General features: G+C 51.5%; 1 protein-coding gene across 1 annotated transcript in view; it reads right to left on the bottom strand.

The window, feature by feature from the left end:
* The window catches only part of LOC123129555 (putative methylesterase 13, chloroplastic), a 148,394-nt gene extending 126,386 nt beyond the window's left edge, over positions 1-22,008 (bottom strand). Inside the window, exon 1 of the mRNA XM_044549674.1 lies at positions 21,564-22,008. Within this exon, the coding sequence (XP_044405609.1) occupies positions 21,564-22,008 (445 nt within the window). The remainder of the gene's footprint in view (positions 1-21,563) is intronic.
* Positions 22,009-24,500: the final 2,492 nt, after the last annotated feature.

The following is a 24,500-nucleotide window of genomic DNA, read 5'->3' as shown; positions in this document are numbered from 1 at the left end:
ATGACCCCTATGCCTGGTCTCCACACATACCCTAGTTCTTATATAACTGAGCGGGTATTCGGATACACTCCGGACTATTGGGCCCAGAGGCTGAAGCGAAAAGGTCCGCAACGACAAATGATCTACAATCCGGCTAGAAGGCATTATACATGTCACTTTATTTACATAGTCATGCAGACTGACTAAATTCTTCTTCTATACCATCCAACAGGCGGTCTAGCTTACAATCCTGTTGGGAATACTTTGCGGCTAATTCTACTTGCCCATAAACTAAGCTAACGGGGATCTCTTTTCCGTCGGGCCCCACAGGTCCGGCTTCTATGGCACCCTGTCGGCAGGCTGATATCTTCCATAATCGGAAGCGCCGCCATGCTCCTTTGAGCTTCTCCGCAAGCTCTGCAAACGCCCTCTAGCATGGAGACGGACGGCCACAAGGCCTTGGAAACACCCTGCATCACCTGCCGAACTTGTTCGTGCAGATGTGACAGCTTGGACAGAAGATCACCCGCAGACCCGGGCATTTCCTCCGCGGGACGACCCGTCAGCATACCTACAGACATAACACTGTTAGTTGGCTTCTTCGCCGAATACCTTTAAAAGGATTCGTTCAAGCACTTACTGAAAATGCCGCACCGAAGCCTCTTATTCTCCTTCTCGGAGTCTGCAAGATGGCCCCGAACGTCTTTTAGTTCCATGTTCAGCTTTATATTAGCGTCTTGAAGATTGTTTTTCTCCCGCCTAACCTCAGTCAGCACGCGTTTGCCAGCCTCTAGCTGCCGCATAACATGCTGGTCGCCCGGATTTTCTCCGGATTCATCTGCAAAATCTATTGCTAGATCTGCAGCCACGCCGCACACTATATGGTAACCATCATTCTTTAAAATGTTACCAGCGGGAGGCTTTTTCTGTTCCTACAATGCAGCAACAGCGGCCCGCAGTTGGGTATTGCATTCCTCCAGCTCCTGGGACAGCCTAGTATTCTTCTCTGTAAGAACCTGCACAATAAAGATGATCCTTAAATCAGTTCTGCTAACTGTTTCAAGTCTCAGGGGCTAATGATACATATAAATTGTCAGATTCACTCAGCCGTACATCCTTTACATACTGATCCATGGCTCTGGATAGACCATCTTGAGTGGCACAAAGGTACGCCTCTCTAGAATTGAAGGCATCAAACGCCTCTGGTGAGAAACAAGCGTCACGGAGTACGGCCCGGCGGCGGCTACGATTCATGGCGCTTTCCACTTCTGAGTTTGTAGCAGATAATGTATCTGCATCCTTTGTAGGGGGATTATCCGGCGCCTGCCCCATATCGGCTTCTGCCTCCATGTCCAGTCCTGGCGCCCGACTGTTGGAAGCGTGATCGGCAACATCGTCGGACATATTCCGGCGAGCGTTTTTTCTATTAAAGAAACACGGAATCATTACATTTCGAGAAAGACGACAACCACTGAGCGGGGTTTGTTATACCTTTGCGCCGGCGTCTCCGTCCTGACCGCTATCTTTTTGGCCTACCCGGCCTCGGTGCCTCCTGTTGGCGCGTTGCTGCGGGTTCGGTAGGGCGTCCCAAATGCCTTCCCTGTAAAGATGCCATGTGTGTATGGTTGGTGAAGTGCCTAAAAGGGGATCCTAGTTTTGGAGTTGGGATTTTGATTTTCCTTACTTGCAATGCAGGGAGCAGTCCGGGATAGTTGGGTGTAATGGCCACCATGGCATCGTCGCAGCTTAACTGATAGAACTGCCGGTCTATCAACTCCACAAATATAACCGAATCTTCTTCAAATCCGGAGTCGAGGGCCCGGTCAGGGTCCTCTGGTTGTGGAGAAGGGCTGCTGACCTCCTTTATGGCTTTTCGCAGTTCCTGCCACAAAGTGGCAAGGTGAATACTTATGACAAAAGGTGCGGGAAAATGGGAGCAGGGAGATATAACTTACCCAGCTTGGAGGATTGTACATGGAGAATCCGTCCCGTGGCTTGATGCGGGTGAACTCCTCTTCTTCACCCTTGAACAATTCGGATAGAGTCTTCGCTAAAGCGGCAGCATTGTCCGGACCCTTACACCTGCAGAAGGTGGCGTCATCCGCCCCATTATAACACCACAAGGGGTGACCTCGATATTGAAGTGGTTGCACTCCCTGCATTTTGCAAATCGACATAACTTCGATCATTGTCAATCCTGATTGAGCCATTGCTTTGATCCGGTTCATCAGATAGAGGATTTTCTGTTGTCTTCCGCCTTGGGGCTCCGTCGGCGCCAACTTTGGTGCTTCTTCAGCGGAGCATTGTCGAACTCAGGAAGACCCCGCCAAACAGGGTCCGGAAGGGGAACGTCCTCCATATAAAACCATTCTGAAGGCCAGTCTTCAGACGACTTCTTCGGGGTACCGAACGGGTATCCAGTATCGGCGATGCGCCATATTTTGGCTCTGCCCACTTGATAAAGTGATCTCCCCTGTATGCGAGGGACGAGGCAGAATAGCCTTTTCCACAGCTCGAAGTGAACCTCCCAGCCTAGGAACAACTCGCAGAGAGCAACATAGCCGGCGATGTGTAGAATGGAGGCAGGGGTGAGATTGTGTAATTGGAGGCCATAGAACTCCAGGAGCCTGCGGAAATCCGAGTCCCCTTAGTAGATAAGGAACAAGGCAGACCCGTTCCCCCATGGAGGGATAGGGAAAGCTCTCCGCTTGCTCCCCGCCATTGTAGGTGGCAAGCCCGGATCGAACGGGCACCATATACGCCGGAGGGAGAAATCCTTAGTCTGCAGTTCGACTAATCGACTATGCGGGACTGAACACCTCTCCCAATCACCGGGCTTAGGGCTATGGGGGCGGTAGGAGGAGCTGCGAAGGTCGGCCATGCTGGAATGGATCTTTCCGAAACGCGCCCTGATGGATTCTCGCTGGGGGGGAGGATGGTATGGATCGGATCTAAGAATCCCCATCCCTTTAATAGACAATTTATTTATCTGGCTAGGGGGGCGAATGTAAAAATGCCCTGGCGCCTCGTATTCATTCGACGCATGGGAGATAGCCCTTATTGGGCACAAAAGCCAAGAGGTTCAACATTTATGGAGCCGGGCACTGCTTACGAACACTTGAAGATTGGAGAAGAACCCGCCTTGCAATGCCGAATACAACACTACGCGCCGGACTCATCGTCATTGAAGCCTGGTTCATGGGCTACTGAGGGAGTCCTGGATTAGGGGGTCTCTGGACAGCCGAATTATATCCTTTGGCCGGACTGTTGAACTATGAAGATACAAGATTGAAGACTTCGTCTCGTGTCCGGATGGGACTCTACTTGGCGTGGAAGGCAAGCTTAGGCAATACGGATATGTATATCTCCTCCTTTGTAACCGACCTTGTGTAACCCTGGCTCCCTCTGGTGTCTATATAACCCGAAGGGTTTTAGTCCGTAGGACAACATACAATCATACCATAGGCTAGCTTCTAGGGTTTAGCCTCTCCGATCTCTTGGTAGATCTACTCTTGTACTACCCATACCATCAATATTAATCAAGCAGGACGTAGGGTTTTACCTCCATCAAGAGGGCCCGAACCTAGGTAAAACATCATGTCCCCTGCCTCTTGTTACCATCCGCCTTAGACGCACAGTTCAGGACCCCTACCCGAGATCCGCCGGTTTTGACACCGACCAGCGTTTGAGGTTTTCATCAGATTCATCCTCACTAGATTTAGAGGAAGGATATTTGAGTACCTTTGAGCCTTTTGCCATGAAGTAATAGGTGGGAGCGTAGTTCTCATCACCATCATTAGTAGTGTTGGGGAGGTCCTTTTCTTCAGAGTTGAAGATGGACTTGCTAACGAACGTGGTAGCGAGGGCTAGGCTCGCCACACCATAGTCTGACTCCTCAGATTCCTCCTCTTCCTCATTTTCCTCAGATTCAGCCTCTTCCTTGCCAATGAATGCCCGAGCCTTCTTGGGGCTGCTCTTCTTGTGAGATGAGGACCATGAAGATTTTGATGATGAGGACTTTGAAGATTTCTTCTTCTTCTTTGAATCATTAGAACTGTATTCCTTGTACTTCTTCTTTGATTCCTTTTCCCACTAAGGACAATCTTGAATGTAGTGTCTGGGTTTCTTGCATTTGTGACAGAGTCTCTTCTTGTAATCATTGGATGAAGAATCTGATCTCAAGTCACCACTTCTTGTGGATTTACCAAAGTGACCACGTCTTGAGAACTTTTGGAACTTCCTCACAAGCATTGCTAGCTCCTGACTCAGTTCTTCAGGGTCACCAAGGCTGCTGCCAGAATCTTCACCTTCAGATTCAGACACTTCCTTGGCCTTCAGAGCCCGTGATCTACCATAACTTGGTCCATAGAGATCTCTCTTCTCAGCAAGCTGGAACTCATGAGTGTTTAGTCTCTCGAGGATATCAGCGGGATCAAGTGACTTATAGTCTCCACATTCTTGTATAATCAATGCAAATGTATCAAATGAGGAATCAAGCAATCTCAGCAATTTCTTCACCGCCTCATGGTCAGTGATATCAGTGGCACCAGGTGCTTGAAGCTCATTTGAGATGTCAATGTGGCGATTGAAGGTTCGCTGAACATTTTCATTGTCGAGTCTTTTTGAAGCGGTTGAAGAGATTGCAAAGAAGGTCAACTCGAGAGTCACGCTGTGTTGAGACTCCCTCATTAACCTTGGACATCGTGTCCCAGATAAGCTTTGCTGTCTCCAAAGCACTCACTGTGCCATACTTCCCTTCGCTCATATGGCCTCATATGATGTTCTTCGCTTGAGAGTCGAGTTGCTTGAATCTCTTCACATCAGCAACGTTGATGGTAGGAGTGACAGAGGGAACACCATTTTCCACAACGTACCAGAGATCATTGCCAATTGCCTCAATATGCATGCACATCTTATTCTTCCAGTAGGGGTTGTCATACCTACAGTCGACATAACTAAAACTCCAGGCGGTTAAACCCAAAATCACATAGAACAAGGGAGTACCTTGCTCTGATACCAACTGAAAGTGCATTATATCAACTAGAGGGGGTGAATAGGCGATTTTTATGAATTCTTCACTGAAGAATTCCAGGGTGAGGAAATTCCCGAGTGAAGAACTACTTGCAGCAGAATAAGTACTCAGATGTAAACATAATAGAACATAAGCATGGTCTTCATGATGAAATGAAAACAAGCACAGTGTACAGAAAGCATAAACACATGATAAACAGAATGAAGACAATCAGACTGGAGAAATTTGAGCTGAGGAAATAGAGAAAGTCTTCAGTCAAAGTCTTCAAATAGGTATGAACAAGCACACAACACAGAAATGAGGAAATGGAAGGGTTGAGGAAATGGAACCAGTTAGCTCGGTGAAGACAATGATTTGGTAGACCAGTTCCAATTGTTGTGACAGTTGTACGTCTGGTTAGGGTGGCTAGGTATTTAAACCTGAGGACACATAGTCCCGGACACCAAGTCCTGAACATGCAGCACAGGACACTCAGTCCTCACCATATTCCCCTTGATCTAAGGTCACACAGAGCTCGCCCAATCACTCGTGGTAAGTCTTCGGGTGACTTCCAAACCTTCACAAACTCAGTCACTCGGCGATCCAGAATTTCCTCTTGGATGCTCTAGACCATGACGCCTAACCATCTGGAAGATGCACAGTCTTCAAAGGTAACAAGCATCGGATCCACGCAGGATCAATCTCTTCAGTGATGCTCAATCACATTGGGTTTGTAGGTGTTTGGGTTTGGGTTTTTCTTAGTTGATGATTTTCACTCAAAGTCCTCGGAGGATGGGATGTTCTCAAATGACAAGTGTTAGTTTCTCTCGGAGCAGCCAACCAGCTAGTGGTTGTTGGGGGTGGCTATTTATAGCCTAGGGAGCAGCCCGACATGATAAGACATAAATGCCCTTCAATGATATGACCGTTAGGTGGGTAGATATTTGGGATAGCTGGTGCATAGCACAGCAACGGTCAGAATTTTGAGTATCAAATTCCTTAGGGCTATCATGTTCCTCACTATGTAGGCAATCCGCACTGGAGAATTCCTAACTCCTCAGTCAGAACAAATTCCCCAGAGACCAGAAGAACTTCGTCTCTGTCACTGAAGAAATTTGACTGAACTGTATGAGATTTCCAATGGCTTCACTCGAAGGGATTGGTAGATGTATGATTTGAATTGAGCATCACTTGGAAATTTTTCCTTAGTATTTCCTCGCCCCCCTTTAACAATACAGTGTTTCCTATGACTCAAGAAAGAGAAACTGAAACTACGAAAACAAAAGTATTCATGCTTCATGTTCCTCGAATGAATACCAAGTCTTTAGGATCACACCAATTTCTTCACTTTCAAAGTCTTCAGGAAGTCTTCAGAAATCCAAAGTTTTCAGTCGAAGAACTTCATTTTTAGGGGTCAAATTTTGTCGGTGTTGTGGGAACGGGGGTCCCCAGACTTCTGCCTGCGGCCTGCGGCGTGGCTCAAAGGGGGGCCCAGCGCGGCCCATCTTCACCAACACAAACCCAAGACCCTCGCGAGGGGCCAAGCCTCGCGGGGCGGACGACGCAGAGCTTCCTCAGGTGCGGCCTCGTCAGGCTGGCTCACGAGGAGGCGGAGAGATCAAGGCGGGGTACCTCACGAGGTGCCCGTGACGCATGCCATGACGACGGGGGCGCCAGGCGGGTGCCAGCCCGCGCAGCGTCCTCCCTTCCTCTTTGGTGCAAAGAGGGCAAGCGCAGCCGCAGAGTACCGAGGCATGAGGCAAAGGTTGCCACTTCGGTGCAACAAGACCAAGACTAGGAAGACTACGAGACGGAGGTCACCATGGAGCCCAAGACGGCGTCATCACCAGAGCTTTGCACAGGCGAAGACCACTTTTGTCAGGATAGTTGATACTAGCTGTCCCCCTTCAAATTAGCCCACCATTGTTAGCTCCCTTCCCACTTGATATTTGGGAAAAGGACCAGGGCCTCTATAAATAGGACCAGCCACCCACAGAGCCAAAGGAGGCTGGAGGCCGGGGAAAAAGAGCTGGCCAGAGAGTTGGAAAGATAGAGAAGATCAGGTAGAGAGAGAGAGAGAGAGGGGTGACTGAGCTCCTCCCAGGAGTTCATCGCCCCAGCCAAGAGCAGACCCTCGCGAGGCTGTTCTTCCTTGTATTGTTCATCATCATCAGCCCAAGAGGCAATCCACCACACCACACACTGGAGTAGGGTATTACACCACAACGGTGGCCCGAACCAGTATAAACCCTGTGTCTCTTGTGTTGTTCTTTCCTTAGTTTAGATCCTAGTAAGGCGGAGGAGTGTAGGTAGGCAGGAGGTGAAATCTCCGCGCGGACCCCAGTGTTCGAACCACAAGGGTCTGCCGGAACCCGAAATCCGACATTTGGCGCGCCAGGTAGGGGTGCACCGGGATTTGTCGCCCACCACCCCGTTCTCCTCCGGCCATCATGCCCATGTCGCACGCTCGTCGGGCCTGCGCCGAGCGCCGGGCCGCGCTCGCTTCCCGCGTTGCCCAGACGACCCTTGTCAACGCCGCCACCGGCCCGGTAGGGGGCGAGCAGCGAGCATCGTCCCAGCATCCGCCCGTGCGGCAAGACGGCCGCACCGCAACTCCCTCGCTCACCCCAGCTGGTTCTTCGTCCCGCGCGCTCCGCGCGCCCATGTAGCCCTGCAACTTCTCCCCCGCCCATGGCGCTGCACCAACACCCCCGGTCGTCGCGGCCCTCTTGGGCGGCTCGCAGGCGCCGCCTACAAGTCACCAAGTCAAGCCGTTCATCCGCCGGGTCAGCGCCGCTTCCACGCGGCAGGGGGCTCCCCTGGACCGGGCGGCGCCCGAGACCGTCCTGACCTTCAGCTCGGAGGACCACCCCTCCAACTCGGCCTGCTCGGGTGCGCTCCCCATGCTATGCACCCCCACCATCTGCTAGGTGGCCATCACCAAAACCCTCATTGATGGCGGCGCGGGCCTCAGCATGCTCTCGGTCGAGGCCTTCAACCTCCTCTGCATACCCCTGGAACGGCTGCAACCCAGCCGGCCCTTCTCAGGCGTTGGGGGCAAGTCGTACAGCTCCTTGGGACAGATCCGGCTCCCAGTAACCTTCGGCACCTACGACAACTTCCGCATGGAGCTGGTTGACTTCGACATCGCCCCCATCGGCCTCCCCTACAACGCCATCCTCGGCTACCCAGCGCTAGCCCAGTTCATGGCCGCGACGCACCCGGCGTACAACCTCATGAAGATGCCCGGGAGTAGCGGTGTCCTCACTGTGCACGGGGACACCAGGGACGCGCTGCAGGTGCTCAAGCTCGCCTTTAAGACGGCGGCGTCGGCACAGCCCGCCAACTTGGAGACCCCCGGGCCCAAGGGGGCTGCACTTGCCAAGAAGAAACAGTTGTTCACCCAAGACATGGCAGAAACCAAGAAGATACCCGTCGATGAGGACGGATCCACCAACGCCACTTTCACCATAGGCGCCCACCTCAAACCCGAGCAGGAGAAGGCCCTGGTCGGGTTCCTGCGTGCAAACAAGAAGGTATTCACTTGGCAGACTGACCAGTTGGTAGGGATCCCTAGGAGTGTAATCGAGCATCACCTCAACGTGTGCCCCAACGTGCGCCCTGTGAAGCAGAAGGCCAGGCGGCAGTCCACAGAAAAGCAGGCCTTCATCGTCCAAGAAACCCGCAAATTGGAAGCCGGTGGGGTCATTCACGAGGTCCGATACCCGGATTGGTTGGCCAACCCTGTCGTTGTGCCAAAGAAGGGAGGGAAGGAGCGCATGTGTGTCGACTTCACCAACCTCAACAAAGCATGCCCGCAAGATCCGTTCCTGCTCCCTCGCATCGACCAGATCGTCGATTCCACTGCGGAATGCGACCTGTTATGCTTCTTAGATGCCTTCTCTGGGTATCACCAGATCAAGATGGCGGTAGAAGACGTCGAGAAGAAAACCTTCCTAACCCGTGTGGGGTGTACTGCTACACATGCATGCCATTCGGGCTGCGTAACGCAGGGGCGACCTTCCAGCGGCTGATGCACATCACCTTGGGCCCGCAGCTCGGGAAGAATGTTGAAGCTTACGTCGATGACATTGTGGTAAAGTCTCGGGAGGCCAGGACCTTGATACAAGACTTGGAGGAAACCTTTGCGAGCCTCAACGCAGCGAACCTATGGCTCAACACAGAGAAGTGTGTGTTCGGAGTCCCCTCGGGCAAGCTCTTGGGTTTCCTCGTGTCCCACTGAGGCATCGAGGCTAACCCGGAGAAGGTCAAGGCGGTGGAAGACATGAGCCCCCCAAAGACCCTCAGAGAAATGCAGAAGCTCACGGGGCGCGTGACCGCGCTAGGGCACTTCATCTCCATGTTGGGGGAACGAGCACTGCCCTTCTTCTAGCTAATGAAGAAAAAGGGGCCCTTCGAGTGGACTGAAGAGGCCGACAAGGCATTCTAGGATCTCAAGAGATACCTGACCAGCCCACCAGTCATGGTGGCTCCGCGCCCTCAAGAGCCCCTGGTGCTTTACCTCGCTGCCACTCCCTACTCCGCCAGCACAGCCTTGGTGGCAGTCAGAGAGGAGTGCCGAATCAAAACCGCGGCAGCAGCCCGGGACAAGGCAGAACAGGGACAAGGAAGGCCTATAGAAACCGCTACCGTGGCTGAGGAGGATCACCCGCCACAGAGGAGCGCACCAGAGGCGGAAGAGGCCCCTCTTCCAGATGGCCAGTCTCAGGAGGCCTCATTGCCTCAAGAGGCGCCACGATGGCAGCTCTGTTTCCAGCAAGGTGAAAAGGTCTCCAACAACATAGCAGAGTATGAAGGTTTAATAGAGGGCTTGAAGGCCGCGGCTGCCCTGGGGGTGAAACGCCTCACCATCAAGGGCGATTCGCAGCTCCTTGTCAATTTCTCCAACAAGGTGTACGAGCCGAAGGATGAGCACATGGAAGCCTACCTAGCGGAGGTCCGCAAGATGGAGAAGAATTTTTGGGGGTTGGAGTTGCAGCATGTGCCCCGTGGCACCAATCAGGAGGCCGACGACATCGCCAAACGGGCGTCCAGGCGGTTACCTCAGGAGACTGGCATTTTCGAGGAGCGGCTCTTCAAGCCATCAGCCCTGCCATCATTGTCGAACACGGCTCAGCCCCGGGAGGAGCTCCCCCAGGCACCTGCCTCAGGGGCTCCGGCCTGTGGCCCGGCCTCAGGAGCACGTCTGCTCCTAACGACGGAAGCTCAGGAGGGATGTTGGATCGCGGAGCTCTGGAGTTACCTAACGCAAGGGACCCTGCCGGAGAAGGAGGAGGAAGCAGAGCGAGTGGCACGCCAGGCCACGGCATACTGCATCAAGGATGGAGAGCTCTACAGGAAGCGGCCAAACGATGTATCCCTGCGCTGCATCTCCAGCGAGCAAGGGAAGGAACTGCTGGAAGATATACACGGCGGAGATTGTGGACATCATTCATCATCACGGACCCTCGTCGGCAAGGCGTCCCGTAGTGGGTTTTATTTGCCCACCGAGCTCAATGATGCCGTCGAACTAGTGAAAGCTTGTGAGGCCTTCCAGTTCCACGCCAAGCAGATCCATCAGCCGGCAGGAGGCTTGCAGACTATACCCCTTTCATGGCCATTCGCAGTCTGGGGGCTGGATATCTTGGGCCCGTTTCCTCGGGCGCCTGGGGGCTACCACTACCTCTACGTCGTCGTGGACAAGTTCACCAAGTGGGCTGAAGTAGAGGTTGTCCGCACCATTCCCGCGGGTTCCGCGGTCAAGTTCATCAAGGGCATCGTGAGCCGGTTCGGGGTGCCGAATTGCATCATCACGGACAACAGTTCGCAGTTTACCAGTAACCTCTTCAAAACATACTGTGCTAACCTTGGAACGCAGGTATGCTACGCTTCGGTGGCGCACCCCCGAAGCAACGGCCAGGCCGAGCGAGCCAACACGGAGGTCCTAAGGGGCCTCAAGACCAGGACATTCAAGAAGAAGCTGGAGGCCTGTGGCAGAGGTTGGTACGACGAGCTTCAGTCCGTGTTGTGGTCCATCCGCACAACCGTGACCAAGCCGACTGGAGAGACCCCGTTCTTCCTGGTCTACGGAGCCGAAGCAGTCCTCCCTCATGAGGTCAGACGTCGCTCCGCGCGGGTCTTGGCGTTTGACGAGGCGCAGCAGGACGCCATGCGGGGGATGGACCTCGTGCTGGGGGAGGAACGTCACCGAGAAGCCGCGCTACGAGCGGCGAGGTACCAACAAGCACTGCGGCGATATCACTGCCGCAACATCCGCCCCAGAACTCTCGAGGTAGGAGACCTCGTGCTTAGGCGGGTTCTCTCCAGGGAGGGGCTGCACAAGCTCTCTCCCATGTGGGAGGGCCCGTTCAAAGTTGTTCATGTTTCCAGGCCCGGCTCCGCGTGCTTGGAGACTCGGGAGGGGGTGCCAGTCCAGAATGCATGGAACATCCAGCACCTCCGGAGGTTCTACCCCTAAAAAGGCCCGGAGCCTGTGAAGAAGGCGAATGCCTGTGAAGCTATTGCGTTTTGGAAAAGGCCCGGAGCCTGTGAAGAAGGCGAATGCCTGTGAAGCTATCGCGTTTTGGAAAAGGGCTGGAGCCTGTGAAGAAGGCGAATGCCTGTGAAGCTATCACATTTTGGAAAAGGCCCAAAGCCTGTGAAGAAGGTGAATGCCTGTGAAGCTATCGCGTTTTGGAAAACGCCCGGAGCCTATGAAGAAGGCGAATGCCTGTGAAGCTATCGCGTTTTGGAAAAGGCCCGGAGCCTGTGAAGAAGGCGAATGCCTGTGAAGCTATCGCGTTTTGGAAAAGGCCCGGAGCCTGTGAAGAAGGCGAATGCCTGTGAAGCTATCGCGTTTTGGAAAAGGCCCAGAGCCTGTGAAGATGGCGAATGCCTGTGAAGCTATCGCGTTTTGGAAAAGGCCCAGAGCCTGTGAAGAAGGCCAACGCCTGTGAAGCTCGCCGCCCGTGACACTCTCACGTAATAATGAGTTGGGGCTGTACACGCCCCGGAGTCTCAGGAGCGCTGGCCTCAGGCCCTGGGGCTCCCTCCCATGCCCAGTGGCAGCACTTAGCTCCGCGCTGGTGAGAAGACATCGAAGACTAGATTAGGTGCCGGACGCGGCTTTTCATTTGCTTTCTGCGGTTGGCTTGTTCCTTCTCATTCGAAGTTTTATTGAAGTTGTTGCCGTCTTTGGCTTATGGTTCTTCGACTTTTCAGTCTCCTGCCTTGACTTCTCTTGTGCAAGGCCTCGCGAGGAGGGCAGCTGAGCGCCCTCGCGAGTGTTCCTATCTTAGTCATTCAAAGAATTCATGGCCTGGGCCCCTTACAGGAGCACCCCTCCAGTCCGTGCCCCACGAGCACCGTGACACAAACTGTGACGCCCGGGTAATTAAGCTACAGTAACCCCCGCTAATGATGCCACGTCACCTCGGTTACTGTGGTTAAACTCGCGTTAGTACGAAACCTAGTTCGAATTTCAAATTCAAAATCGAGCAAACAATAAAAGTTTTCAAATATTAAAATTTAAATGTTCGGAGTGAACCAAATAATACATAGGTAATTATGGTGGAGAGACCAAACTTTGATAAAATGTTTAAAGGCCCTAAAACAATTAAAACCATAGTGAAAATAATTAAACAAATGCCTATTGAATTTACAAAATGCTAACACTATTTTATTATGGGTTAAGAATTAATCTCGTAGTAGTTTATTGGTAAATACAAATTAGGCACTAGTGGTAATTTTGTAAAACTGAAAATAAAAGAAACTACAAATAAAAAGAGACAAGAAAATATAAAAAAAGGAAAACAGAAAACAGGACACCCCCCCCCCGCTGGGCCAAGTGGCCCAGCTGGCCTCAGCCTCCCGAACGGGCTGGCCCACCCCACGGCCCAGCCGGCCCCCCCACACACTCACTTAACCCCCCACCCGACCGAAACCCTAATCCCCCCCACTCGCCCCACTCCCTCCCCCGATTCCCCTGGATCGGGATCGATCCCCACCTCTCCCCTCGCCTCCCTCACGCTTCCCCACGATCCAACCTGGATCGGGGCCGACTGCGCCGCCCGTCGCCGCGCTGACCCCGCCGCCACCTGGCGCCGTCGCCGGTGCCCGCCCCCTCATCCCTCCACCCCGCATGGATCCGGTCGGGGCAGCCGACGCCCCCGACGCCCCGCACCTTGCCGCTCGCCTACGTCGGACCACCCCGTCGCCGACCGTCGCCGCCGCCTCGTCCTCCTCCTCGCCGGTCCTCCCCGACCGCCGTCACGCCCGCTGCCAGTGCCCTACAGCCCCCCCCCCCCGTGAGCTCCCTCCTCTCCCTTCTCCGTCACCGGCGCCGTATCCCCCCCGTTACGCCGTTGCCGCCCCGCCGTGGGCCGCACGCGCCGGCCGCGCCCTGGGCACGCGCGACACCAACCGCGCCGGACCGTCCCGCCCCCGTCTCCTCCTTTCCCCGCGCTCGTCGCGCTCACCGTGGCCCTCGCGCCCGTGGCCGCGCCCTCTCCCCCCAGGTCGCCTCGCCTCCAACCCCGGCCTCCTCTCCCTCCGGCGACGCTGGCCCCGTGCTCCCCCGCCTCGGCCAGCGCCCCTGCGCCCATCCCTGTCGTCGCCCGCTCCCGCTCCGGTCGGCGCCCCATGGCCCCGTGCCTCGGTGCGCCTCGTCTCCGCCCTTCCCTCCTCCCGCGGCCGCGCCACCGCGCCCGCCCGCGCGCCACTGGCCGCGTCGGCGCCACCCCTCGCCTCCGCCCGCCGTGGCCCCGGTTGGCCGCGCCGGCGTGCCGCGCCGTTGGTGCCCCGGCGGCCTCGTCCCGCCCTGCGGGCGAGTGCTCGTTCGGGTGGCGCCCGTAACCGCACGCCCGCATAGGCTCCTTTGGCCCACTGACAAAGGGGCCCACGCCCCATAACGTTTTAATAAAAAAAAGAGGAATTTAAAATAATAATAATAATAATAATAAATGAAAATAATTAATTAATTAATTAATTAATTAATTAACTAATTAATAGACTTAATTAATTCTGGTTAATTAAACTAGACAGTTAATTAAACTGACTAATTAACCTAAACCCTAATTAACCTAAACAGAGAATGACAGGTGGGTCCCACTGGACCCACATGTCAGGTTGACCAGGTCAATGGTCAACGTTGACTGCTGACATCACCCTGATGTCATGCTGACGTCAGCATTTACTATTTTGGATGATGTTGGATTTAAATAAATAATTAAGTAAAATCGGAAAATGATTAAATCTTTAGAAAAGCATATCTTTTAATCGTAACTTGGATTAAAATATTTTCAACATGAAAGTTGCTCAGAACGACGAGACGAATCCGGATACGCAGTCCGTTCGTCCGCCATACCCCCCTAACCTATCGAATTCGCAACTTTCCCCCTCCGGCTCCTCTGCCCAAAAACGCGAAACACCGGGAATACTTTCCCGAATGTTTCCCCCCTTAACCGGTACCACCTCATACCACGTTAGGGCACGCCTAGCATCGTTACTTGTCTTGTCATGCATCGATATGCATCTGTTTACATGGAATTCATTTTTTCTTCCCCCTCTTCTCTCCGGTAGACTACGAGACCGACGCTGCTGCTGCCCAGTTCGACTACGGAGTTGACGACCCCTCTTTCTTGCCAGAGCAACCAGGCAAGCCCCCCCCTTGATCACTAGATATCGCCTATTCTACTCTATACTGCTTGCATTAGAGTAGTGTAGCATGTTACTGCTTTCTGTTATACCTATCCTGATGCATAGCCTGTCCTTGATACTACTGTTGTTACCTTTACCTGCAATCCTATATGCTTAGTATAGGATGCTAGTATATTCATCTGTGGCCCTACATTCTTGTCCGTCAGCCGTGCTATACTATCGGGCCGTGATCACTCGGGAGGTGATCTCGGGTATATACTATATACTTATACATGATACATGTGGAGACTAAAGTCGGGTCGGCTGGTGGAGCACCCGCGAGTGGATCTTTGTGGCGGAGCGTCAGGGCAGGTTGAGACCGCCTAGGAGAGAGGTGGGCCTGACCCTGTTTGGCGTTCGCGGATACTTAACACGCTTAACGAGATCTTGGTATTTGATCTGAGTTGGTTACGAGCCTATACGCACTAACCATCTACGCGGGAGTAGTTATGGGTATCCCGGCGTCGTGGTATCAGCCGAAGCACTTCGTGACATCAGCGACTGAGCGGCGCGCGCCGGATTGGACTGGAACGCCACTAGGCAAGGTCTGCTTCCGGCCACGTACGCAACGTGCAGGTGTGCTCAGGGCGATGGGCCCAGACCCCTGCGCCCTTAGGTTTAGACCGGCGTGCTGGCCTCTCTGTTGAGCCTAGGTGGGGCTGCGACGTGTTGATCTTCCGCGGCCGGGCATGACCCAGGAAAGTGTGTCCGGCCAAATGGGATCAAGCGTGCTGGGTAAGTTGGTGCACCCCTGCAGGGAAGTTAATCTATTCGAATAGCCGTGATCTTCGGTAACAGGACGACTTGGAGTTCTACCTTGACCTTATGACAACTAGAACCGGATACTTAATAAAACACACCCTTCCAAGTTCCATAGACAACCCGGTGATCGCTTTTCCACAGGGCGACGAGGGGACGATCGTCGGGTAGGATTATGCTATGCGATGCTACTGGAGATGCTACTTGGAGTTGCTACTTGGAGATGCTACTTGGAGGACTTCAATCTACTCTCTTCTACATGCTGCAAGACGGAGGCTGCCAGAAGCGTAGTCTTCGATAGGACTAGCTATCCCCCTCTTATTCTGGCATTCTGCAGTTCAGTCCACCGATATGGCCCTTTACACATATACCCATGCATATGTAGTGTAGCTCCTTGCTTGCGAGTACTTTGGATGAGTACTCACGGTTGCTTTCTCCCTCCTTTTCCCCCTTTCCCTTCTTCTGGTTGTCGCAACCAGATGCTGGAGTCCAGGAGCCAGACGCCACCGTCGACGACGACTCCTACTACACTGGAGGTGCCTACTACTACGTGCAGCCCGCTGACGACGACCAGGAGTAGTTAGGAGGATCCCAGGCAGGAGGCCTGCGCCTCTTTCGATCTATATCCCAGTTTGTGCTAGCCTTCTTAAGGCAAACTTGTTTAACTTATGTCTGTACTCAGATATTGTTGCTTCCGCTGACTCGTCTATGATCGAGCACTTGTATTCGAGCCCTCGAGGCCCCTGGCTTGTATTATGATGCTTGTATGACTTATTTATGTTTTAGAGTTGTGTTGTGATATCTTCCCGTGAGTCCCTGATCTTGATCGTACACATTTGCGTGCATGATTAGTGTACGATTGAATCGGGGGCGTCACAAGTTGGTATCAGAGCCGACTGCCTGTAGGAATCCCCCTTCCACACTCCTTGGCCGAAGTCGAGTCTAGACTTTACAAAACTTTTACTAACTTGGCTGTGTGGCCCATGGGCCCACGTCGCCATTGGGTGGTATTAGGATCTTTTACTCCTCGACCTTTACTCTGGGATTCTGAACTCTCTTCTATTCGGGTTAAACGATTTTTACTAAATTCTAACTTTTAGGTTCTCGAAAATACTTTCTACCGGAGGGGCCCTTCAGTCCGGATGATCACCGACTGCACCAGAAGATTTCGGAGATACTCTTTGATATTCTCTCGAGACTTTGTGCCCATCACTTTTGCTATTCCCGACCACCGATAAATCCGTATGGAAAACTACTTACACTTGCCATTCATACGATCATCCCCCATTGATCTTGTTATTACAAGATACCCCGAAGTTTTCTCTATTGTTCCGAGAATACTTTGTGCCTACTGCCTAGCAGTTCTTTGCCACATGAATACCCCTTCAAATAATTTCTCGCACTTATCGAGTATCCACTCATCCCCAGTTGATTCATGTATTTCACAAAAGTCTTCGAAATGCCATTCGATCTTCCGAAAATCCCGAGCAGCCTATTCCTCTTGAAATTCTTGCTTGCTTGCATTATGGTTAGTCCCATAAGTCTCATAGTCTTATTGACATTCCTTGTCATTATCATTTTGAGTCTGTTGACTCAATATGTTTGCGAATACCCGCAAACATCATTGATCCTTATAAATTACCTTTCCGGCTGAGCTGCCATTCTTTTAACTGGAATTGGTTCTCGACCAATCCAATTGTCGTTGATTGTACCCTAAGGCTATTCAACTTATCCATCCCTAATCAGAGCATTGCTTCTGATCCCTTGATTTGGAAATCATAATTCCTTTGCATTTGACAATTGAGTTAGTCAGTTGTTTCTATAATTTGATCTCCTTGCACTCTTCTTCCTCTAGTTGAGTACCGATGCTCACGTCAGATCCCTTGTGGACCATCAGGTCCATTGTTGGATTTTATCCGTCAGCATCCTTCATATTCAATAACTTTGTGAGACCTTCCCCTGATACATAATGCCTTTGGTAAATTGTATCCTCTGCTTTGTCAACCATGCTCTACCTCCGAGCTTGAGTTATTTACCCCTGAAGTTGATGGTATACGTTCCTAAGATGCCTTGATGGGTTGAACCTATGCCCTCCTTAATATGTGTGAACTCGAAAATTTTCACGAGTCATACTCTTCCAGTGTTTTGCTAGATAAAGTTTAAACATTACAACTTCTCCGAAAAATGAGAAGTGAATGGAAGGTTATGCATTGAGGAAGTGGGAGTCGACCTTGAACCTTTGTGTTCATGCCCATGGACACGATGTAGATCCTATCATGGAAGCTTCTTGAAATAATAACTATTCCTTTGGTATAAGTTCATCTTATATCTGGGATCTGGCCTTTTGCAATCGTGGTTCCGACCATGTTCTCTTTTAAATACCATTTCTCGTGCAAGATTAAGCACTTGTCTTCTGTAGAGCAATACCCCCAGTCCAACCTCTACTTTGGTCTGTCATCGAGTATTACCCCCCTGGTATCTCGAGATTATCATGGAACTGCATAACATCTTATGAGTTCTTCATCAAGTGCTACATTCCCACTGGTTCCAATTTTTTCACGGGCTTTGAGTTATTAAACACTCAAAGACACCGATAACTGACTCGAGTCCGCATCGCGATTAAGCAACTCTTGTAACCCTCATTACTTACGAGTTTGAACTCAATCACGTCATCCCTAGCCTGATTGGCTATATCCTTGTCGTGCCGATCTTAACTGGGCTACCTGGTCCTTCTTCCCAGAGCGTAATTTTTACGATGAGCTAAGCTTACGTCGAATTTTCCTCATCATATCATTTCACCTTAAACAACAAGCTTGAGTTCGAGTTTGTTTCGTAACTGTGGTTCCAATAACCTCTTGCTTCATCATTCCTTCGACTTGATGTCATCGCTGATTGATTACATCTGCATGAAATCTCTCGACAATTGTGTCGTGATCATCATCAACCTTATGAGCTCTTCCAGGAATTCAATTGAATTCATGATGGGTAATACCATCCTTGCCCCTCGATGATTCCTGTTCTCATCGACCACTTTATTGCCTTCCGTTCAACACAACTTGTTCGTGTTTTGTGTAAACCTTGAGATCCCTGCTACCCAGCAGTTGATCTTCCTTACCTCGGAAGTATTACCATCTCTTTTTGTCAAGAATGTGGTGAGAATTTCACCACCTCTTAAGAATTCTTGATAACATAATACTTCTTTCCATCTTCGTACATTCTTTGGTCCCCGTATTGTTTTCAACCGGAATACCAACAATTGAGCTATGACGTGTGAATTCAAAACTTCTAGAAACCCTATTGCTTTGAAGTGAATGGCTGATAGTTCATTCTAAGTCTTTCGATAATTGAATCACCATTCTAACATTGGCCGTGCAACCCAACCCATATTTCGGGTGCACCGTTCAACCAATGTTTAACTATGTATGTTTTCCTCGAGCATATCCCATTATATCATTTGATCTAACAAATGTCATCTTCTTGTTCACATTATCGTGGAAATCCATCCGTTTGGAATTCTCGATGAATTGTCGCTGAGCCCATCAACCACCTTCTCATCCTCTCCTTGGTTTAAGGAAGAACTATTGCTTCAAGAACCCGCTCCCATAGTTCATTTCCTGAGAATCTTGCAATGTCATTTCGTCGTTTGTGTTGCACCTTTTCCTCTCGGACCATCCTGAGTCTGAGGTATCATGACACCAATCGGATCTGAATCTCGGTCAGATATGATGGTTGGGACAACTTTCCAAGAGTTATGTTGTTGGCCCTTTGGTGACCTGGTAACCTGGATGTCATGCCTAGCACCCCCCCCCCTGGCTGGAGGGCCTATCATTATGGTTCCTTTTGCAAGGATAACCATTCTTCTTGGAGGAAATTGTAAGACTTATTCTACAAGTTATTCCTGATGGATCCTTCGTGTTTCCAAAGTCTGATCTTCACCTGAAGACCATGTCAATGCTATCTCGAAGCATGTCAATGGTACTCCGATTTTCAACAGGAACATTTGAAGCACGATGCTAAATTTTATTTATCATTTATCCTAACACCGTGGTATGGGTAATATCATGAGATTCCTCCCCCCTTACCTAAATGGTTTTCTACTTTATATCCTGTCATGGATATCTTGCTCTGCTTGTCCTTGGGAAGGATATCCCCTTGAAATATGTGTTTAAACATATTTTCCCTTCCATTGTTCTGTTTAATCTGATGATCATATTTTCCTTCCATTGGTTTGTTTGAACCTTTTCTATGATCTATATGATATAAGCAGTAATAATCCACTGCTTGTGCAAACACCTCGAGGTACAACTCTGTCAGTAAGACCCTGTTACTATTGTTGATGACATTCCGGTAGCCACCGATGGACGAGAACCTTGCCTATTGGTCCGCCTCGTTCAACGAGCAGGAAAGTGGTTCTCTTCGTCCCTCGCCCTCGGTACCAACGTTGATGCCGACATAACTGACATGGTACTCTCTGACATGCCTTGCTATCATGACCGTGAAAGATGTCACTGCTCCTAAAAAAAACCACATGGTGGGCCCATAACCCACAGTTCCACAGGATCGAAACCTGACTGTCCTGTACACCCCCTATTCCCAAAGTTATTCCTCGCGCGTGGACTCGTATGTAATCCACGGGCCACTGTCCTAGTGATCTATTCTGGTATCAGACGCAATACTTACTCTCGCTACTCTGAACCCCTTTCTCACTCTGGTTCAGGCTTCGAGCAACTATCTATCCGCTTGGAGCCTATTATGGTACCTTCGTACCTTACTCTCGAGGTATTTCATATGTTCAACTCGAGAGATAATCTTATACTAATTCATGGGTTAACCCCAGATTGTTTCCCTCAAAAGCATTATGTCGTAGTGAGCTGCCCCTTATCTTTTCGTAAGTACGATGGAGTTCCCGAAGAAATGATGACAAGTTTATCATGATGCATCGGAATAAAGGATTGAAGACACCAGCGAAAGGGATTAACTTCTTCGAGAAGATCCGTTAGAATATCGTAACCAGAACTTTCCCCTTACTCCCCTCTTAAATCTCGGGACGAGATTTCTTGTAGTGGAGGAGAATTGTGACGCCCGGGTAATTAAGCTACAGTAATCCCCGCTAATGATGCCACGTCACCTCGGTTACTGTGGTTAAACTCGCGTTAGTTCGGAACCTAGTTCGAATTTCAAATTCAAAATCGAGCAAACAATAAAAGTTTTCAAATATTAAAATTTAAATGTTCGGAGTGAACCAAATAATACATAGGTAATTATGGTAGAGAAACCAAACTTTGATAAAATGTTTAAAGGCCCTAAAACAATTAAAACAATGTGAAAACAATTAAACAAATGCCTATTGAATTTATAAAATGCTAACACTATTTTATTATGGGTTAAGAATTAATCTCGTAGTAGTTTATTGGTAAATACAAATTAGGCACTAGTGGTAATTTTATAAAACTGAAAATAAAAGAAACTACAAATAAAAAGAGACAAGAAAATATATATAAAAAAGGAAAACAGAAAACAGGACACCCCCCCCTCCCGCTGGGCCAAGTGGCCCAGCTGGCCTCAGCCTCCCGAACGGGCTGGCCCACCCCACGGCCCAGCCGGCCCCCCACACACTCACTTAACCCCTCACCCGACCGAAACCCTAATCCCCCCCACTCGCCCCACTCCCTCCCCCGATTCCCCTGGATCGGGATCGATCCCCACCTCTCCCCTCGCCTCCCTCACGCTTCCCCATGATCCAACCTGGATCGGGGCCGACTGCGCCGCCCGTCGCCGCGCTGACCCCGCCGCCACCTAGCGCCGTCGCCGGTGCCCGCCCCCTCATCCCTCCACCCCGCATGGATCCGGTCGGGGCAGCCGACACTCCCGACGCCCCGCACCTTGCCGCTTGCCTACGTCGGACCACCCCGTCGCCGACCGTCGCCGCCGCCTCGTCCTCCTCCTCGCCGGTCCTCCCCGACCGCCGTCACGCCCGCTGCCAGTGCCCTACAGTCCCCCCCGTGAGCTCCCTCCTCTCCCTTCTCCGTCACCGGCGCCGTATCCCCCCCGTTACGCCGTTGCCGCCCCGCCGTGGGCCGCACGCGCCGGCCGCGCCCTGGGCACGCGCGACACCAACCGCGCCGGACCGTCCCTCCCCCGTCTCCTCCTTTCCCCGCGCTCGTCGCGCTCACCGTGGCCCTCGCGCCCGTGGCCGCGCCCTCTCCCCCCAGGTCGCCTCGCCTCCAACCCCGGCCTCCTCTCCCTCCGGCGACGCTGGCCCCGTGCTCCCCCGCCTCGGCCAGCGCCCCTGCGCCCATCCCTGCCGTCGCCCGCTCCCGCTCCGGTCGGCGCCCCATGGCCCCGTGCCTCGGTGCGCCTCGTCTCCGCCCTTCCCTCCTCCCGCGGCCGCGCCACCGCGCCCGCCCGCGCGCCACTGGCCGCGTCGGCGCCACCCCTCGCCTCCGCCCGCCGTGGCCCCGGTTGGCCGCGCCGGCGTGCCGCGCCGTTGGTGCCCCGACGGCCTCGTCCCGCCCTGCGGGCGAGTGCTCGTTCGGGTGGCGCTCGTAACCGCACGCCCGCATAGGATCCTTTGGCCCACTGACAAAGGGGCCCACGCCCCATAACGTTTTAATAAAAAAAAGAGGAATTTAAAATAATAATAATAATAATAATAAATAATGAAAATAATTAATTAATTAATTAATTAATTAATTAATAGACTTAATTAATTCTGGTTAATTAAACTAAACAGTTAATTAAGCTAACTAATTAACCTAAACCCTAATTAACCTAAACAGAGAATGACAGGTGGGTCCCACTAGACCCACACATCAGCTTGACCAGGTCAATGGTCAACGTTGACTGCTGACATCACCCTGATATCATGCTGACGTCAGCATTTACTATTTTGGATAATGTTGGATTTAAATAAATAATTAAGTAAAATCGAAAAATGATTAAATCTTTAGAAAATCATATCTTTTAATCCGTAACTCGGATTAAAATATTTTCAACATGAAAGTTGCTCAGAACGACGAGACGAATCCGGATACGCAGTCCGTTCGTCCGCCATACCCCCCTAACCTATTGAACTCGCAACTTTCCCCCTCCGGCTCCTTTGCCCGAAAACGCGAAACACCGGGAATACTTCCCCGGATGTTTCCCCCCTTAACCGGTACCACCTCATACCACGTTAGGGCATGCCTAGCATCGTTACTTGTCTTGTCATGCATCGATATGCATCTGTTTACATGGTATTCATTATTTCTTCCCCCTCTTCTCTCCGGTAGACTACGAGACCGACGCTGCTACTGCCCAGTTCGACTATGGAGTTGACGACCCCTCTCTCTTGCCAGAGCAACCAGGCAAGCCCACCCCTTGATCACCAGATATCGCCTATTCTACTCTATACTGCTTGCATTAGAGTAGTGTAGCATGTTACTGCTTTCTGTTATATCTATCCTGATGCATAGCCTGTCCTTGTTACTACTGTTGATACCTTTACCTTCAATCCTATATGCTTAGTATAGGATGTTCATCTGTGGCCCTACATTCTTGTCCGTCTGCTGTGCTATACTATTGGGCCGAGATCACTCGGGAGGTGATCTCGGTATATACTATATACTTATACATGATACATGTGGAGACTAAAGTCGGGTCGGCTGGTGGAGCACCCGCGAGTGGATCTTTGTGGCAGAGCGTCAGGGCAGGTTGAGACCGCCTAGGAGAGAGGTGGGCCTGGCCCTGTTCGGCGTTCGCGGATACTTAACACGCTTAACGAGATCTTGGTATTTGATCTGAGTTGGTTACGAGCCTATATGCACTAACCATCTACGCGGGAGTAGTTATGGGTATCCCGGCGTCGTGGTATCAGCCGAAGCACTTCGTGACGTCAGCGACTGAGCGGCGCGCGCCGGATTGGACTGGAACGCCACTAGGCTAGGTCTGCTTCCGGCCGCGTACGCAACGTGCATGTGTGCTCAGGGCGATGGGCCCAGACCCCTGCGCGCTTAGGTTTAGACCGGCGTGCTGGCCTCTTTGTTGAGCCTAGGTGGGGCTGCGATGTGTTGATCTTCCGCGGCCGGGCATGACCCAGGAAAGTGTGTCCGGCCAAATGGGATCAAGCGTGTTGGGTAAGTTGGTGCACCCCTGCAGGGAAGTTAATCTATTCGAATAGCCGTGATCTTCGGTAACAGGACGACTTGGAGTTGTACCTTGACCTTATGACAACTAGAACCGGATACTTAATAAAACACACCCTTCCAAGTTCCACAGACAACCCGGTGATCGCTTTTCCACAGGGCGACGAGGGGAGGATCGCCGGGTAGGATTATGCTATGCGATGCTACTGGAGATGCTACTTGGAGTTGCTACTTGGAGATGCTACTTGGAGGACTTCAATCTACTCTCTTCTACATGCTGCAAGACGGAGGCTGCCAGAAGCGTAGTCTTCGATAGGACTAGCTATCCCCCTCTTATTCTGGCATTCTGCAGTTCAGTCCACTGATATGGCCCTTTACACATATACCCATGCATATGTAGTGTAGTTCCTTGCTTGCGAGTACTTTGGATGAGTACTCACGGTTGCTTTCTCCCCCCTTTTCCCCCTTTCCTTTCTTTCTGGTTGTCGCAACCAGATGCTGGAGTCCAGGAGCCAGACGCCACCGTCGACGACGACTCCTACTACACTGGAGGTGCCTACTACTACGTGCAGCCCGCTGACGACGACCAGGAGTAGTTTAGGAGGATCCCAGGCAGGAGGCCTGCGCCTCTTTCGATCTGTATCCCAGTTTGTGCTAGCCTTCTTAAGGCAAACTCGTTTAACTTATGTCTGTACTCAGATATTGTTGCTTCCGCTGACTCGTCTATGATCGAGCACTTGTATTCGAGCCCTCGAGGCCCCTGGCTTGTATTATGATGCTTGTATGACTTATTTATGTTTTAGAGTTGTGTTGTGATATCTTCCTGTGAGTCCCTGATTTCGATCGTACACATTTGCGTGCATGATTAGTGTACGATTGAATCAGGGGCGTCACACAAACAAAGGGCCTGGGTCGGTCCCCCCCCCCACGGC

Source organism: Triticum aestivum, chromosome 6A (assembly GCF_018294505.1).
Source record: "Triticum aestivum cultivar Chinese Spring chromosome 6A, IWGSC CS RefSeq v2.1, whole genome shotgun sequence".
Classification (NCBI taxonomy): Eukaryota; Viridiplantae; Streptophyta; class Magnoliopsida; order Poales; family Poaceae; genus Triticum; species Triticum aestivum.
Note: the sequence above shows the minus strand (reverse complement) of the source record. Positions and strands in the feature narration are given on the sequence as shown.